A 13931-nucleotide genomic window follows, 5' to 3' on the forward strand; every position below is an offset into this window, starting at 1 on the left:
TATTTTAATAACAGCTTTATTGAGATGTGTTCACATACCATAAAGAAAAACCCTTTAACATGTACAGTATTATACAACCAAGCTCAGTCATGTTTGAAAATTTTTCAAAATATTTTGTTTTTATAGTAGGAGGAATATTTTAAGGGATATTTAGTCCGCCTTATTCCAGAAACAAAATTTAGTTTAATATATTCTTCAAGCTTAGGAGGAGCAATCAAGACTTATTTTGTATTCCCCCCCCGCCCCGGCCCCCCATGGTAGTTTTCAAATATAACCCACTTTAGTCCCAAGAAGCTGCATCACAATCTCCTGGGGCTTTGTTTAAAAAATTGGATTCCTCTGATGTCACCTCAAACCTACAGAATTAGAATTACCCTCTAGGTGTGAGGTTAGGAATCTGAAGTTTTAAAGCCCCTCAGATGATTCATGTCCTCAACCGGGTTTATGAACCAGTACATGCCTATATTTGGAGTAGTGTAGGGTCCTCAATGTGTATGTACTCAGATCATCAAGGGTATTGTTTCCTTCAAACAAGAAGGCTATTTTAATACTAGTTTACATGTCATTTTCTGGGCATACTTCCACATTATCTGTATAGTTTTGTTAAATGAAGTATTTTTCAGATCCATTTTCCATATAGTCTTTGTTATGTATTTCCTGAGACCCTGAGTGATGGGCAAGAAAGCATCTTTTTTAGCACATCATCCCTTTGAACAAAATCTGAGCATCTGCTGGCCCCTCAGTGACACATGAAGTGTGATTTTGGCTATTGAAGCCCATAGTCCAGAAGCCTGTGGTGCTGGCCCTCTGCAGGCCGCAGCTGCCCAGCTTTCCTGGCCATCCCTGCTCTGTGCAGTTTTCTGCCTCATTCATCACGCCAGCACTATCATAGGAGGTGATTGGTCACACATTATATTTAGCAGCAAACCTCTCTCTGACTTGCAGTGTGCAAATGTTATTCATCAGATGCTGGGCCAGCAGCTGTTGCCCTTTTGGAGGCCCCAGCCCTGATTTCACTTGGCTGAAGATGTCTGGATGTGAAGGATTAGAATAGAATCTTGAGTTACCACACTACAGAAGCCAACCTAATCCAATGTTCAGTTGTACATTGCGCGCTCTGTGAAACCCACGAGGAAATGGAGCCCATTTTCATTAGGCCAGTAGACCCTGATCCTGCTTTTTTAAAGTTTAAATTTGAGGTAATTGGTTATAATGCCTGTCATCTCAACACAAGGGCCTCTATTATGAAGGGATTATAAAGATTTGGTATCATGGGAGTGTTGTTTAATATCATTCTGTGAGCAGGTAGATTTAACAATATTAGTTTGCCTTAGTGTGAAGAGGTTTTAGGGATATCCTTATGTATGTGTGTAGGGGGGTCTCTATACCATTCTTGAGTCACCTGGTGTCGATCCTTTCAAGACAGTTGTGAGAAAAGCTAATTACTTTTACATCATATTAGGTTTAGGGGATTTGCAAAGTTGCTTTCCCCAGCAGCTATTGAATCATTGAGACCATTACCTCCAGGAAAGAACAGAGGAAAAATTGGTTAAATGCACTGCATTAGGTCTTCAACAAATACTTGTCAGTTGTTTACCTCTGTCTCCTTATTACTTGATACTGATTTCTTCCACTAGGGAGTAAAAAAATAAATAAATAAATAAAAATAAAAAATAAAAAATACCCTTGGAAATCCAGTTATTTTTTCTCCTTTCCTCTCTCCTTTCCATTCTTTTCTCCCTCCTTCCCTCTGTCACTCCCTTCCTTTTACCCATTTCTTTAGGTATTTATTGAGTACCTTTTATGGAAATGTTCTAGAGACTAAGAATTTGTCATGAGTTAAAGCCTTGCCTTCGTGGATTTTACTTATAAATGTAAAAAAGAGGAAAAATAAATAGATAAAAACACAGACCAGCTATGTAGGCATTTGCAAGTCATAGGAAATATTTTGGATTTTATTCTAAGTGTGATAGAATGCTGTTGGTTGAGGGAAGAGAATGACAGTATGTGATTTATCTTTTAAAAGGCTGTGTAGAGATTAATTTGTAAGTGTGGAGGTTAAGGTGAGTAGTTGGGAGGTGAGAGATATTGGTGGCTTAGCAGTGGTAGTGGTAAGAAATATATCCTATCTAATAATAGACAAACATAGTAATTAACCGTACCTCCGACACGCTTCCCATTGGCTAATCAGGGCGATATGCAAATTAACTGCCAACCAAGATGGCAGCCGGCAGCCAGGCAGCTGAAGCGAACAGGAGGCTTGCCTGCTCCAGTGATGGAGGAAGCCAAGGTTCCCCGCCTGCCGCTGCCGGCCTCTGAGCTGCACTCTAAGAAACAATGTTGCAATTAATAGAAGCTAAACAAACCCCAGAAACCTGCTTTCAGCCAGCCGGGCCTCAGAGCTAGAGCTGCAACAGTGTTTCAATTATAGAAGCCAAACAAACCCAGATACCTGCTTTCAGCAGCTGAGGTCTCAGAGCTGGAGCCGAGCCTCAGAGCTAAAGCCGGCTCTCAGTTCCAGTTCCAGTGACAGCCATAGAAGGTAAATAAATCCCAGAATGAAAAAGAAAAAAAGGAGAGGTAGGGAGCTTCCGTCACCCGCCAGCCTGAAAACGGCCCTCAGTCCCTCACCCAGACTGGCCAGGCACCCCAGTGGGGACCCCCACCCCGAAGGGAGTGTGATCAGCTGCAAACAGCCATCATCCCCTCATCCAGGCTGGCCAGGCACCCAAGCGGGACCCCCACCCTGATCCGGGACACCCTTTAGGGCAAACCAGCCGGCCCCCACCCGTGCACCAGGCCTCTATCCTATATAGTAAAAGGGTAATATGCAAACTGACCCTAACAGCAGAAGGACTGGGAATGACTGGTCACTATGACACACACTGACCACCAGGGGGCAGATGCTCAATGCAGGAGCTGCCCTCTGGTGGTCAGGGTGCTCTCACATGGGGAGCTCTGCTCAGCCACAAGCCAGGCTGATGGCTGCCAGTACAGCGGTGGTGGTGGGAGCCTCTCCTGCCTCCTCAGCAGCACTAAGGATGTCCGACTGCGGTTTAGGCCTGCTCCCCACTGGCAAGTGGACATCCCCCCGAGGGCTGCCGGGCTGCCAGAGGGATGTCTGATTGCCATCTTAGGCCCAATCCCCCAGGGAGCGGGCCTAAGCCAGCAGGTGGTCATCTCCTGAGGGGTCCCAGACTGCGAGAGGGCACAGGCCGGGCTGAGGGACCCTCCTTCCCCCCCGAGTGCACAAATTTTTGTGCACCGGGCCTCTAGTATATTTATATTTCAAAAATCTAGAACCTATAAGAGTTGCTGACAGTTGGTTAAAACAGTGAGGTCAAGAATGACACCTAGATTTTTGGCCTGAGAAAGCCAGTGAATGTAGTGGTCATTTACTGAGATGGGAAAGACTTGGGGGGAAAGCAGGTTTGGAGTGGAAGGCTGCAGAATAAAGAGGACATGTAATGTTTAGATACCTATTAAACACTCAAATGGAGATTTCACCTTTGCAGTTGGAAATACAAGTCTGGAGTTACAGGCAGGAATCAGGTAAACATACAAGTGTGGAGTCAGTAATCTGTAGATGATGATTAAGGCTGTCAGAGAGAGTGTGGTGAAGAGAAGAGTCTACTGTTTAGACATTTAGGAGTCAAGAAGAGGCAGAGAACCTGCAAAGGAACCCAAGAGAGAGAGAGAAAAGAGTATTTTCATGAAGGTCAACTATATTAAATGCTCATGAGCTGTCAGGTAAGAAGATGAGAATGAAGAATTAACCACTGGGTTTAACTATGTGGAGGTTGTCATTGGTGTTAGTGGAATGATGGAAACCAAAATCTGATTTGAGAGAGATCAAGTGAGAGTAGAATTAAGGAAGTAGTCACAGTTGTACCAGGTATGACTCTTTTCAGTTGTCTTGCTGCTGAGAGGAGCAGAGCAAACAAGTAGCAGGAAGGAGAGATGAGGGAGATGTGTGGATTTTTTTTGTTTGGTTGTTTAATAAAGTTTGCCCTTTGTAAAAAAAAAGGGGGGGGTGCAGAGTAAATAGGCACAGATGCTGATAGCCTGGTGACTTGATGGTAGGAGGATGAGGTTCTCTTTTGATTGCTTCTGTTTTATACTCAGAAAAATAAGACCCATACTATACATATGAGAAGACATGAAATAATGAATTTGGAGATTTATGTTGCCTAGGATTTCAGATATTTTTAGACTCTGAAATAACAGTGTAATCTCAGGAATACCAAGTAGCCATGTGGATGTTCTACTAAAAGAAACTGGAATAGGAGTAATTCAGGCTGAAAATCATTAAGTATAGCCAGGGTGCCTTCTCTGATTTGTTCAGGGAATGTATAAAAGTTATTTGATAAATTCCAATTTAAAAAATTGTAATAGCTAATATATTTACCTGGTTCAAAATGCAAAAGGAATAAATGTAAACAGTGAAGAGTCTTCTTCCCTTGGCCCCTTACCATCTAATTCCTTTCCCTGGAGTTTGTCAATAATAATACTTTCCTGTGCCTCCTTTCAGAGCAACTTTATTGATGCATTTTAAAAAAACTAAATATATGCCATCATTTTAAAAATAACCCTACTGCAATTACATAAATCATTTTTTTTTTTAATTTTGGAGGGAGGGGGAGAGGGAGGGGAGAGGAGGGAAGAGCGTGTCCTTTGTGTCTACATAAATCATTTTTAAATATTTCTAATATTTGTTATCCTCTTTAATTTCTAAAAATAGCAAGAAAGTGCATCTGTTTTAATCTTGGTTTCATAACGATGGCAGCCATGAGGCGGGAGTTGTATCTGTTAGGTTTTCCATAAGAAATATGTATATTTAACAGGTTCTTTTTTCTTCTTTGTCTTCACAGCTGATCTGGCATCTTTAATGGATAAAACATACGAGAAAAAGTTGCCTGTTAGTTCTTTAACAATATCACGGGTAAGAAAACTGAAATATATATATTTTCAAAGAAGAAAGTAGAAGAAATCAAGAAAGGCTTTTTATATGGATGAGGCTGTGTAAATAAAGAAGATCTTTCATAGGAAAAATTTTTCAGAGTATGGTATGTTTTTATGGTTACTAATAGATATTTTATGGTGAAGTAGCAAATTTCTTTGACTGAAATAAAAGCTAATAAATGTATCAGGCTCTGATGTTAGTGGTCATTGTTATGTATCTGATTTATTTTATTTTTCCAGGATATGGTATTCTGTTGTATAATATCATGATTTTTTTTTAGTTGATACACCCATCAGAGGAATAGTATTTACTTGTTAGTATTGGAAATATTTTTGGTAGCTGAGAAAGTCTGTAAAAGAATGTATATTAATGTTCATGTTAAACTGCTGCAGAGCAGTAGAGGAGAGAATAATATTAGGCTAGGAACCAGGAATAGTAATTGATAGTAACCATTACTGAACACTTTCTATGCCATCTATTGTACTAGTTTCTTCACATATATTATCTTATATATTAATTCTTACAGTGGCCATAAGAAAGAAGCATTATTATCTCCATTTTACATGCAAGACTCAAGTTGATAAATCTCTCAAGTTCACACAGGTCATAAGTGGAAAAATTGGGCTTCAAACCCAGTTCTCTGTGACACCAAAGTTCTTTTCCTTCAAATAATAACTGATTTTGTCTTTATCGTGAATTACCTTTGTGACTTTGGGCAATTGGACCCCTCTCGTTTTCCTCATTTCCAATCTGAGGACAATAGTATTTTCCTTGCGGGGCTGATGTGATGCTAAAATGAGCTTTTAGTTGTGAAAGCTCTTTGTAGAAATTAATAGCACCATAAAATTCAAGGTTACTGTTAAATCGAGAAGAGGAAAAAGAAAGAAACTATCATTATTTTTAGTCTGGTTTCTTTCTTTTTGTCTCTTGATATTCTCCTTTTAGTAGGGGAAGAGTTTAACTAGGTCATAACAAATTTTATAGACTCATAATGTTCAGATTGAAGGGTAACAGAGAGGTCATTGGTTCATGAAGGATAAAATCTCTGTTGCCATAATACCTGGTATTTGTTTAGGCAGCACTGCAGAATTTTAAAAACTTTCGCATACATTTTCTTATTGGAGCTGCAGACCATTGGAAGCAGGTGCCTTCATTCTATTTATGCAGATGGAGCACCTGAGTTCCAGAGGGGCTGTGCCATCTGTTTATGCCATACAGCAAGCAGTCAGGAGAGCTAGCTCTCAACTGCAGTCCTGTGTTTGCACCAGTTTATCTGCCCCTTAATGAGATTCCTAAATCAAATCCATAAGTCAGAGGCATTTTGAGAAACTCTCCCCCTTCTTATTTTCCTCTCCCTCATTCTGAGGTTTTAATTATATTCACAACATGTCTTCTACTCCATCTCTTTTGCCTCTGAGTCTCTACTTTAGAATCTATCCTTGGAATAGCTCTTTCTGTTTCCTTATTTAGTTTAGAATTAAGGAACATACTCATAGATTTTTATGGTTCAAAAGGAGACTTTGTTGGTTGGCTGTTCCATAGCAGAACTTAAGTCAGAGTAAGAAAAATGGTTCCAAGATTGAGTTCTCTAAATTTAGATTTTCATCACTTGAGCATATTTTTTTAGCCATTAGAGTCTTTAACCTTTCAGATATGTGTTCCCATGTATTTGGTGCTTAGAACATAGAAAATATTAGAGTTTAAAGATAAAGGGGACTATCAATGACTAATTATAAATTAGTATAGTATAGTATAGTATAGTATAGTATAGTATAGTATAGTATAGTATAGTATAGTATAAAGAGGAGTGGTCTCTTGTTCTGAGCAAGGTTCATGTTTGATTTCCAGTTTTTCTGATCAAGGTAGTTCTATACAAAGAAAAAGAGAAGACATGGTGTATTTTTTTATTGCATTAGCACAGAAGGGTTTCAATAAAATGAATGTTTTATCTTTTTTAAGGTCGGTATGTGAATTAAGCCCAATATATGGCATAATTTGTATTCATTCAAAGGTTTCTATTTTTGTCTTAGTTTGTGGACAACATTTCATCTCGAGAAGAGATAGATCATGCAGAATATTACCTTTACAAGTAAGTTTTCCATTTCATTGGGCTCTATACTTTCCTATTTCACACCTCTTTTTGACACAAAAGGTGGTATGTATTATATATACTGTTCAACACCTTGCTGTTTATATTTCTGTTTTGGAGATCTTTTCCTATCAGTATATAGAGAGCTTTTTCATTTTTTATATCTGTATGATATTCCATACTATGATTATATCATTTAAACCACTTCCCTATTGATGGATCTTTAGATTGAGCACTCTCTCTCTTTTTATATTATATATAATGTAAAAATAACCTTATACATATGCAATTTTGCACATAATTCTCATACGTGTTTACATTTGTAATTTCAATAGCTGTTTCCAAATTGTTTCCTTTGAAGGTTTTATCAGTTTACATTCTTACCAGCAGTGTATGAGAGAGGCCTGTTTTACAACTTGGCCAATAGGAGTATTTTCACACTTTGGGATTTTTTTTCTTAATCTGAGAGATGAAAAATTATATATTTATCTCTTCTCTTTTTTTATTCACTGCAAAATATACTCTATGCACTATTTGGCCTCTACTATTAATTAATACTATATTTTAAAAAAATTTTCTACATCACCACAGTTAACGTCATTCTTTTTCTTAACGGTAAACAACTGCACTGTGAACTGTATACAGATATACTCACGCATGTGTACAAAGAAGCTTGTTCAGTGCAGCACCATCTATATCAGCAGAAGACCGCAGTGACCTAAAGCTCATTAAATAATTGGCCAAATAAATTATGACTTATCCTTATAGTTGATGTTCCACCTAGTTGTAATGGTACCTTACAACTAACTTTTTATACTGTTTTCTTGTTGTGGTTTCAAAAATCTGATTTATGATTTGTTCCAATTCCTGGGTTTCAAAAATAGCCTCAGATTGAAATTTAAAGTGTTTCCAGTAAGTATTACATTAGAATTCCCATTTGATCTTACTTCGTTTTGATTAATAAAGTTTCAGTTATTTTTATCTGGGTGCATTTTTAAAAGCTTTCATGAACATGTATTCAATTTTCTTTTACTTGCTTTTAAAAATAGTAATGAGGCTTCTTTTTTTTCTTTCTGAATTGGGTGAATTCTGCCACCTTTTTGGTGTTTTCAGTTTAAATATAAATCTCATGTAGGTTAGATTCTACACTATAAAAACCTTTATTTTAAATCTAAGATTGCCTTTAACAATGTCCTGAGTTTAAATTATAGGTCCTGAAATCATAATTGCAAGTGCCTTCCTACCCTTCATTAAGATAAATATAAATAGCCTGGCTGGCGTGGCTCAGTGATTGAGAGTCAACCTATGAAACAGTAGGTCACCAGTTTGATTCCTGGTCAGGGCACATGCCTGGGTTATGGGCTTGATCCCCAGTAGGGGATGTGCAGGAGGCAGCCGATCAATGATTCTCTCTCATCATTGATGTTTCTCTCTCTCTATCCTTCTCCCCCTCTCCCTTCCTCTCCGAAATTAATAAAAATATATTTAAAAAGAAAAAAGATAAACATAAATGAATGCTGTGAGGACAGCAAGTTCTGTCTTCCTTTAGTGGTTCTTGGCCTGTGGGGCTCCTTTGATAGTTATTTTTGCCTGTGGTGAAAGGTGTATTTGGGCTGGCATCTGCCCAGTTCTCATCCTTTTGCTTTGCTTATGACAAAATGTAGAAAATAGTTTCAACTTCTAAATAGAAACAATTAGAAATCCATCCCGTAGGACACAGTGCCATAGTCTTAAAAGAAATATGTCTCACATTTTCTTCTCTCCCAAAGTATGTCTATAACATATAACTGATTTCAATGATTCAACATTCAACAAGTGTTTACTGAGCACATCTTAGTGCAGTGATGGCGAACCTATGACACTCGTGTCAGAGGTGACACGAGAACTCATTTTTTTGGTTGATTTTTCTTTGTTAAATGGCATTTAAATATATAAAATAAATATCAAAAATATAAGTCTTTGTTTTACTATGGTTGCAAATATCAAAAAATTTCTACATGTGACACGGCACCAGAGTTAAGTTAGGGTTTTTCAAAATGCTGACACGCCGAGCTCAAAAGGTTCGCCATCACTGTCTTAGTGGGTGCCCAGTCTCTGTCCAAAGTGCTGGACATACATACAGTGATGAATAAATGTGACCTTGTTCCTGTCCTTATACATTGAAGTTTAACTGAGAAATTTGTCCTACTTTTAAGATCTTCCATGATTACGTCTTCACATGATGCCCAGTTTTATGTGGTCTGGAGTATTACTAAAAGTTTCATAAAATCTCTATTTCCTCTTTTCATATATGTCATACAGAAGACTTTTGTCTATCTTAAATCTGAGCCACTGTTTAATTTGTCATCCTATCCTTTGCTTAATTAAAACAATGTTCTAACTATGACATCACTTTTTCATTTCTGTTCTTTCTCTTCCCTTCCATTACTAAGAAAATTCCCTCTCTTTTTAAGCTTATTTTTTTAAGAAAGAAACATTTTTATGACTTCTTAAGATGACTGTTATATATATATGAGACTAAGTGTAACTCTATAAAGTTGTATCCAAATGTAGATAAAGTTACAGTTATGAACTCTTGGGGTTTATCTCCATTGATTGAAATTAGGAGTGTTAATCCTGAAGACACCAATGGCCTGTAGTATTTCTAACTGTTGGGTTTTCAGCATGAATCGTTGTGATGCCAACATCCATCCCTACACGGGATGACTTTATACACCTCAGAAACTTAAAATCTCAGGTCTAGGGTGAGGAAATATACAAGCACTTTCCTAATCCTACAACTAATAGCTTTTTGCTGATCTGCCTTAAGGATTTCTCATTCCCTAGGCAGTACCATCTTGAAGGGAAGGCCCACAGCAGGACTTTTGGCTGCTACCTCTATCATTAGCTCAACTCTTTCCCTGCCTCAGCCTGTAGAGACAGGCACTGCATGCAGAGTGTAACTGCTACATCATCTCACCTTCCAGTGATCAAATATCCACAATGGTTATGTAAAGAGCATTAGAGCCAAAGAGGTTTGGAAACCTCGAGGGATCCATGGAGAGCTGATTGAGCCTCTGCCATTGTATATCAGGTGCACAGGTAAGCAGCTCCAAGTTTCAACAATTCAGGATACTGCTGGCAGATGCCAGCTTATTATCCTGTCACCCCAAGACAGACGATCAGCCTTTGAATCTCCTGAAGTACACAGGTTTCAAAGTTTAGGGGCTTCAACATGTAAGAGTCCCAGGGATTTTCTAAGGAGAGTTAGAAAGGCCGCTCACTAGTCAGCAGGAGGGAGAATAAATATCTAATCATCCCTGTTTTGACTGTGCTGTTCTCTGGGGGACGCACAAATCTATGATCAACTTCTGTCCTGCCGCTTACAAATAAAGCATGGAAACAGACACCAAGAAAAGGGAAACGATCCTTTAAACAAAAGAATAATATGAACTAAAGATTATTAAGGCAGTTAATACCAGAAACTATACAGGTTGATGATTTAAAAAAAAACACCTGATAATACTCTCAATCTAAAGGGAAAATAAACCAAGAGTAAAGATGGTTAAAAACAGTAAAAAGTCTAAATTAAAGTAAAATAAACAAAATGTAAAAGCTACAAAATAAAACAAAGCATGCTAAGAACTGTTGGGCTGTAACAAAATGAAGAAAACATGATTAAAATAAGAGAATAAAAATATAATAAATAAATAAAACAAGATAAAAAGGACCTGATCCAGGAACTTCATAAAATATGTATAGATATAACTAAGAGGGTGGGAAATAAACAAGGCATGTTTCTGCATAGATAAATAATAAAAAGTAAGGAAACTGAGGCAAGGGATTTCATGGAGACCAGAGTATAGAGCATGATAGAGCAGAAGAAAATCAAAATTAAGAGATAAGAGGAAATCCCATACATTTCTTGTTTGTTTATTTTCTAAGAACCATGATTTTAGCTTTTTCTCCACAAAAATCCCCTTTTGGGATCTGTCAACTTGAAGTCCATGTTCAGAGCTACTAGTCAGTAGTTCAGAGCTCAGCACGTCCCAAGTCCATGTGTGCTGCCCACATGCAGGCCGGTGAGCCCTAAGGCAGGCTCTGTGTCTCCCTTTTCAGGAGATAAAACTGCATGTCATCAGTAAAATGTAGCATCAAGAAAAGCCATTATGTTTATGGTTATAACAGGCTTTAACAAATCCTGTAAGAGTATTTGATTATTGCACTAAGAGAATGTAAACTCAAGCCATAAAAATTCCTTCTTGTGGTATCCTTCTCTTCACCGAGAATGCTTGCAAATTACATTTTAAAGGCTTATTTATACTTTCAAATCACTTTGGGACTATGGCAGTTTAGAGATGCATGAAATTAAATGTGTTCCTCTTACTATCAGAGCACCAGTAATCAGGACCCATAATTTTATCTGCAATATAATGGCCATTCCTGAAGGATCAGTGATAGAAACAGATATAACATTCTATTTTAAGAATGTAACTTTTTTTTTTTTAGTAACCTTTTGGTTTTTAGCTGAATTAATTGTCATGCAGTAATAAAAGATGGTTGCTGAGCTCCATGAGATCTGTTTTTCTCAGAATACAGCTCTGTGTTGTCATGGAGAGTAGCATGCCACCCATTAATGAGAGGAAGTCAAGGTTGTGTTGCAGGATGTGTGCTGCCAGTACATTCATCTACACTATACTTGGGCCTCACGCATCTTTCATCAGTTGCTTAACTGACCTGGCAGATATGAGGCATCCCTGGTTGGGGACGGATGGCAGGTCAGGAACAGCTGGGGTGAGGCAGATGGCAGCCTGCATGTCTCCAGGTCCTGGTTGGCAGCCAGCCTAAAAAGGAAGGACCAAAATAGCTTCATTTTTCAATAAGCAAAAACATTCTGATGCTTCCTTAGAAGGCGAGTGTACCACACTGGGCCTATGTTATAAGAATCCATGTCTGACTAGAAAGATAGGAAGAAGGGATTTATTAGGATGGAACAACATTCATGAGTTTAAGCAGTAGTAATTTTCCTTTGAGGACATAGAGATTGTGTGTTATAGCAATAAGAGGAAATGAAATTTTTTTCTATTAGCATATTGCCAGGGCTCATTATGTTTGAACATTATTAAGAAAAGCAATAAGAGCCTGGGGGAGGTAAATGACTCTTAGAGCATTTTTTGGAAAGTTTAATATTGCCAAGTGCTTTATTTAGTACTTAGTTGCTGATCTTACCTGGGGCCTGGGAGAGGTTCTTATTGTTAATGTGCATTAGAGAATAGTTGAATGTCGGGTATTGTCCACGCCTTGTCAAAGACTCCTTGGAGCTTTGTGATGAGAGTTAGGATGAGAACCCTCAGCCTCTAAGCCTTTAGACTTTGTACTTCTCTCCCCACTGGTCTCATTTCATCCTGGAGCCTGGCCATGGAAGACATGAAGGGGAGTAGGGGTAACCTTCAAGGGTATTCTTCTGGCTTTAGTTTTCACATTCCACCTACCTTTCCCAGAGTGACCTCACGCCTTAGATAGTTACTCTCTTTTATTCCTCCATGTGATGAATGAGTCCCTGAAGGTTGTTCTTCTAGGAGTCCATAGCAGTCCATGCTGCTAGAAACATCTATGTACAAGTAGGGACATATGTTTTTTTGGGGTGGAGGGTAAATATCTAGGAGTGGAATGGCTGGAGTGGTTGTACTACTTTACAATCCCAACAACAGTTCCAATTCCTCCACATTTTCGCCAACACATTTAGCCATGCTAATAGAGTTTAGTGGTATCTCATTGTGATTTTAATTTCATTTGCCTAATGACTAATAATGTTGAGCATTTTTTTCATGTGCTTGTCTGCCATCCATATATCTCCATTGATGGAGTATCTGTATAAATCATTTGCCTTTTTTTAATTGTTGAGTGCTTGTTTTCTTACTGAGTTTTGGTAATTCTTTTTCTTATAGTCATGTCTTTTTATTCAGTTAACAGTGTTTTTCAAAGCAGTTTTTATTTTTTATGGGAGTACAATTTGTCAATTTTTTTTTAATGGATTGTGATGTCAACAAAGAAGTTTTTGCCTAATCCAGCACCACAAGGTTTTTTCTCCTGTGTTTTGTTTTAGAAGTGTCATAGTTTTAGGTTTCACAGTTCAAACTAGCATCAGCAGGATTAATGATGGGTTGAATATAAAATAAAGATAGAAAACAGGAGGGTCAAAAATGAGCTGAACCCCTGACTGGTTTGGCTCAGTGGATAGAGCGTTGGCCTTCGGACTCAAGGGTCCCGGGTTCGATTCTGGTCAAGGGCATGTACCTTGGTTGCGGGCACATCCCCAGTGAGGGGTGTGCAGGAGGCGGCTGATCAATGTTTCTCTCTCATCTATGTTTCTAACTCTCTATCCCTCTCCCTTCCTCTCTGTAAAAAATCAATAAAATATTAAAAAGAAAAAAAATGAACTGAAAATTGAACCTCAGTTAATGAGAAAATGGCTAGTCCATTGATAGAAGTAGTGAATTGGAAGTAGATTTAGAAGACAGCAAGAGGGTGGTTTTTCTTTTCATTATACATATACAGGGTTATTTCTTTTTTGTTTTTATTTCTTTTTTCTTTTTTTATTAAATTTATTGGGGTGACATTGGTTAATAAGATCACATGGGTTTCAAATATCCATTTCTATACCTGATCTGTATATTATATTATGTGCCCACCACCCAAAGTCAAATCATCTTTCATCACCATATATTTGGCCCCTTTTACCCTTTACTATGCCCCCACCACCTTCCTTCTGGTAACCACTGATGAGCTTCAGTTTTATATCCCACATATGAGTGAAATCATATGGTTCTTAGATTTTTCTGACTGACTTATTTTGCTTAGCATAATAATCAAACTATCACCTCACACCTGTTAGAATGG

At 38.1% G+C, this 13931-nt stretch overlaps 1 protein-coding gene across 3 annotated transcripts in view; it reads left to right on the forward strand.

Annotated features, from left to right (window-relative positions):
• Window positions 1-13931, forward strand: part of MRPS27 (mitochondrial ribosomal protein S27) — an 82346-nt gene that overhangs the window by 14248 nt on the left and 54167 nt on the right. For 2 of the 3 annotated variants that reach the window (XM_006081345.3, XM_014451825.2), the window contains 2 exons: window positions 4872-4942; window positions 6994-7052. In XM_006081345.3, coding sequence (XP_006081407.1) covers window positions 4872-4942; window positions 6994-7052 — 130 coding nt within the window. Of the gene's footprint in view, window positions 1-4871; window positions 5067-6993; window positions 7053-13931 lie in introns of those variants that run through there. The other variant, XM_023750900.1, reaches the window with a different exon arrangement.

The sequence above is a fragment of the Myotis lucifugus genome, unplaced genomic scaffold (genome assembly GCF_000147115.1).
Source record: "Myotis lucifugus unplaced genomic scaffold, Myoluc2.0 scaffold_0, whole genome shotgun sequence".
In the NCBI taxonomy this organism is placed as follows: Eukaryota; Metazoa; Chordata; class Mammalia; order Chiroptera; family Vespertilionidae; genus Myotis; species Myotis lucifugus.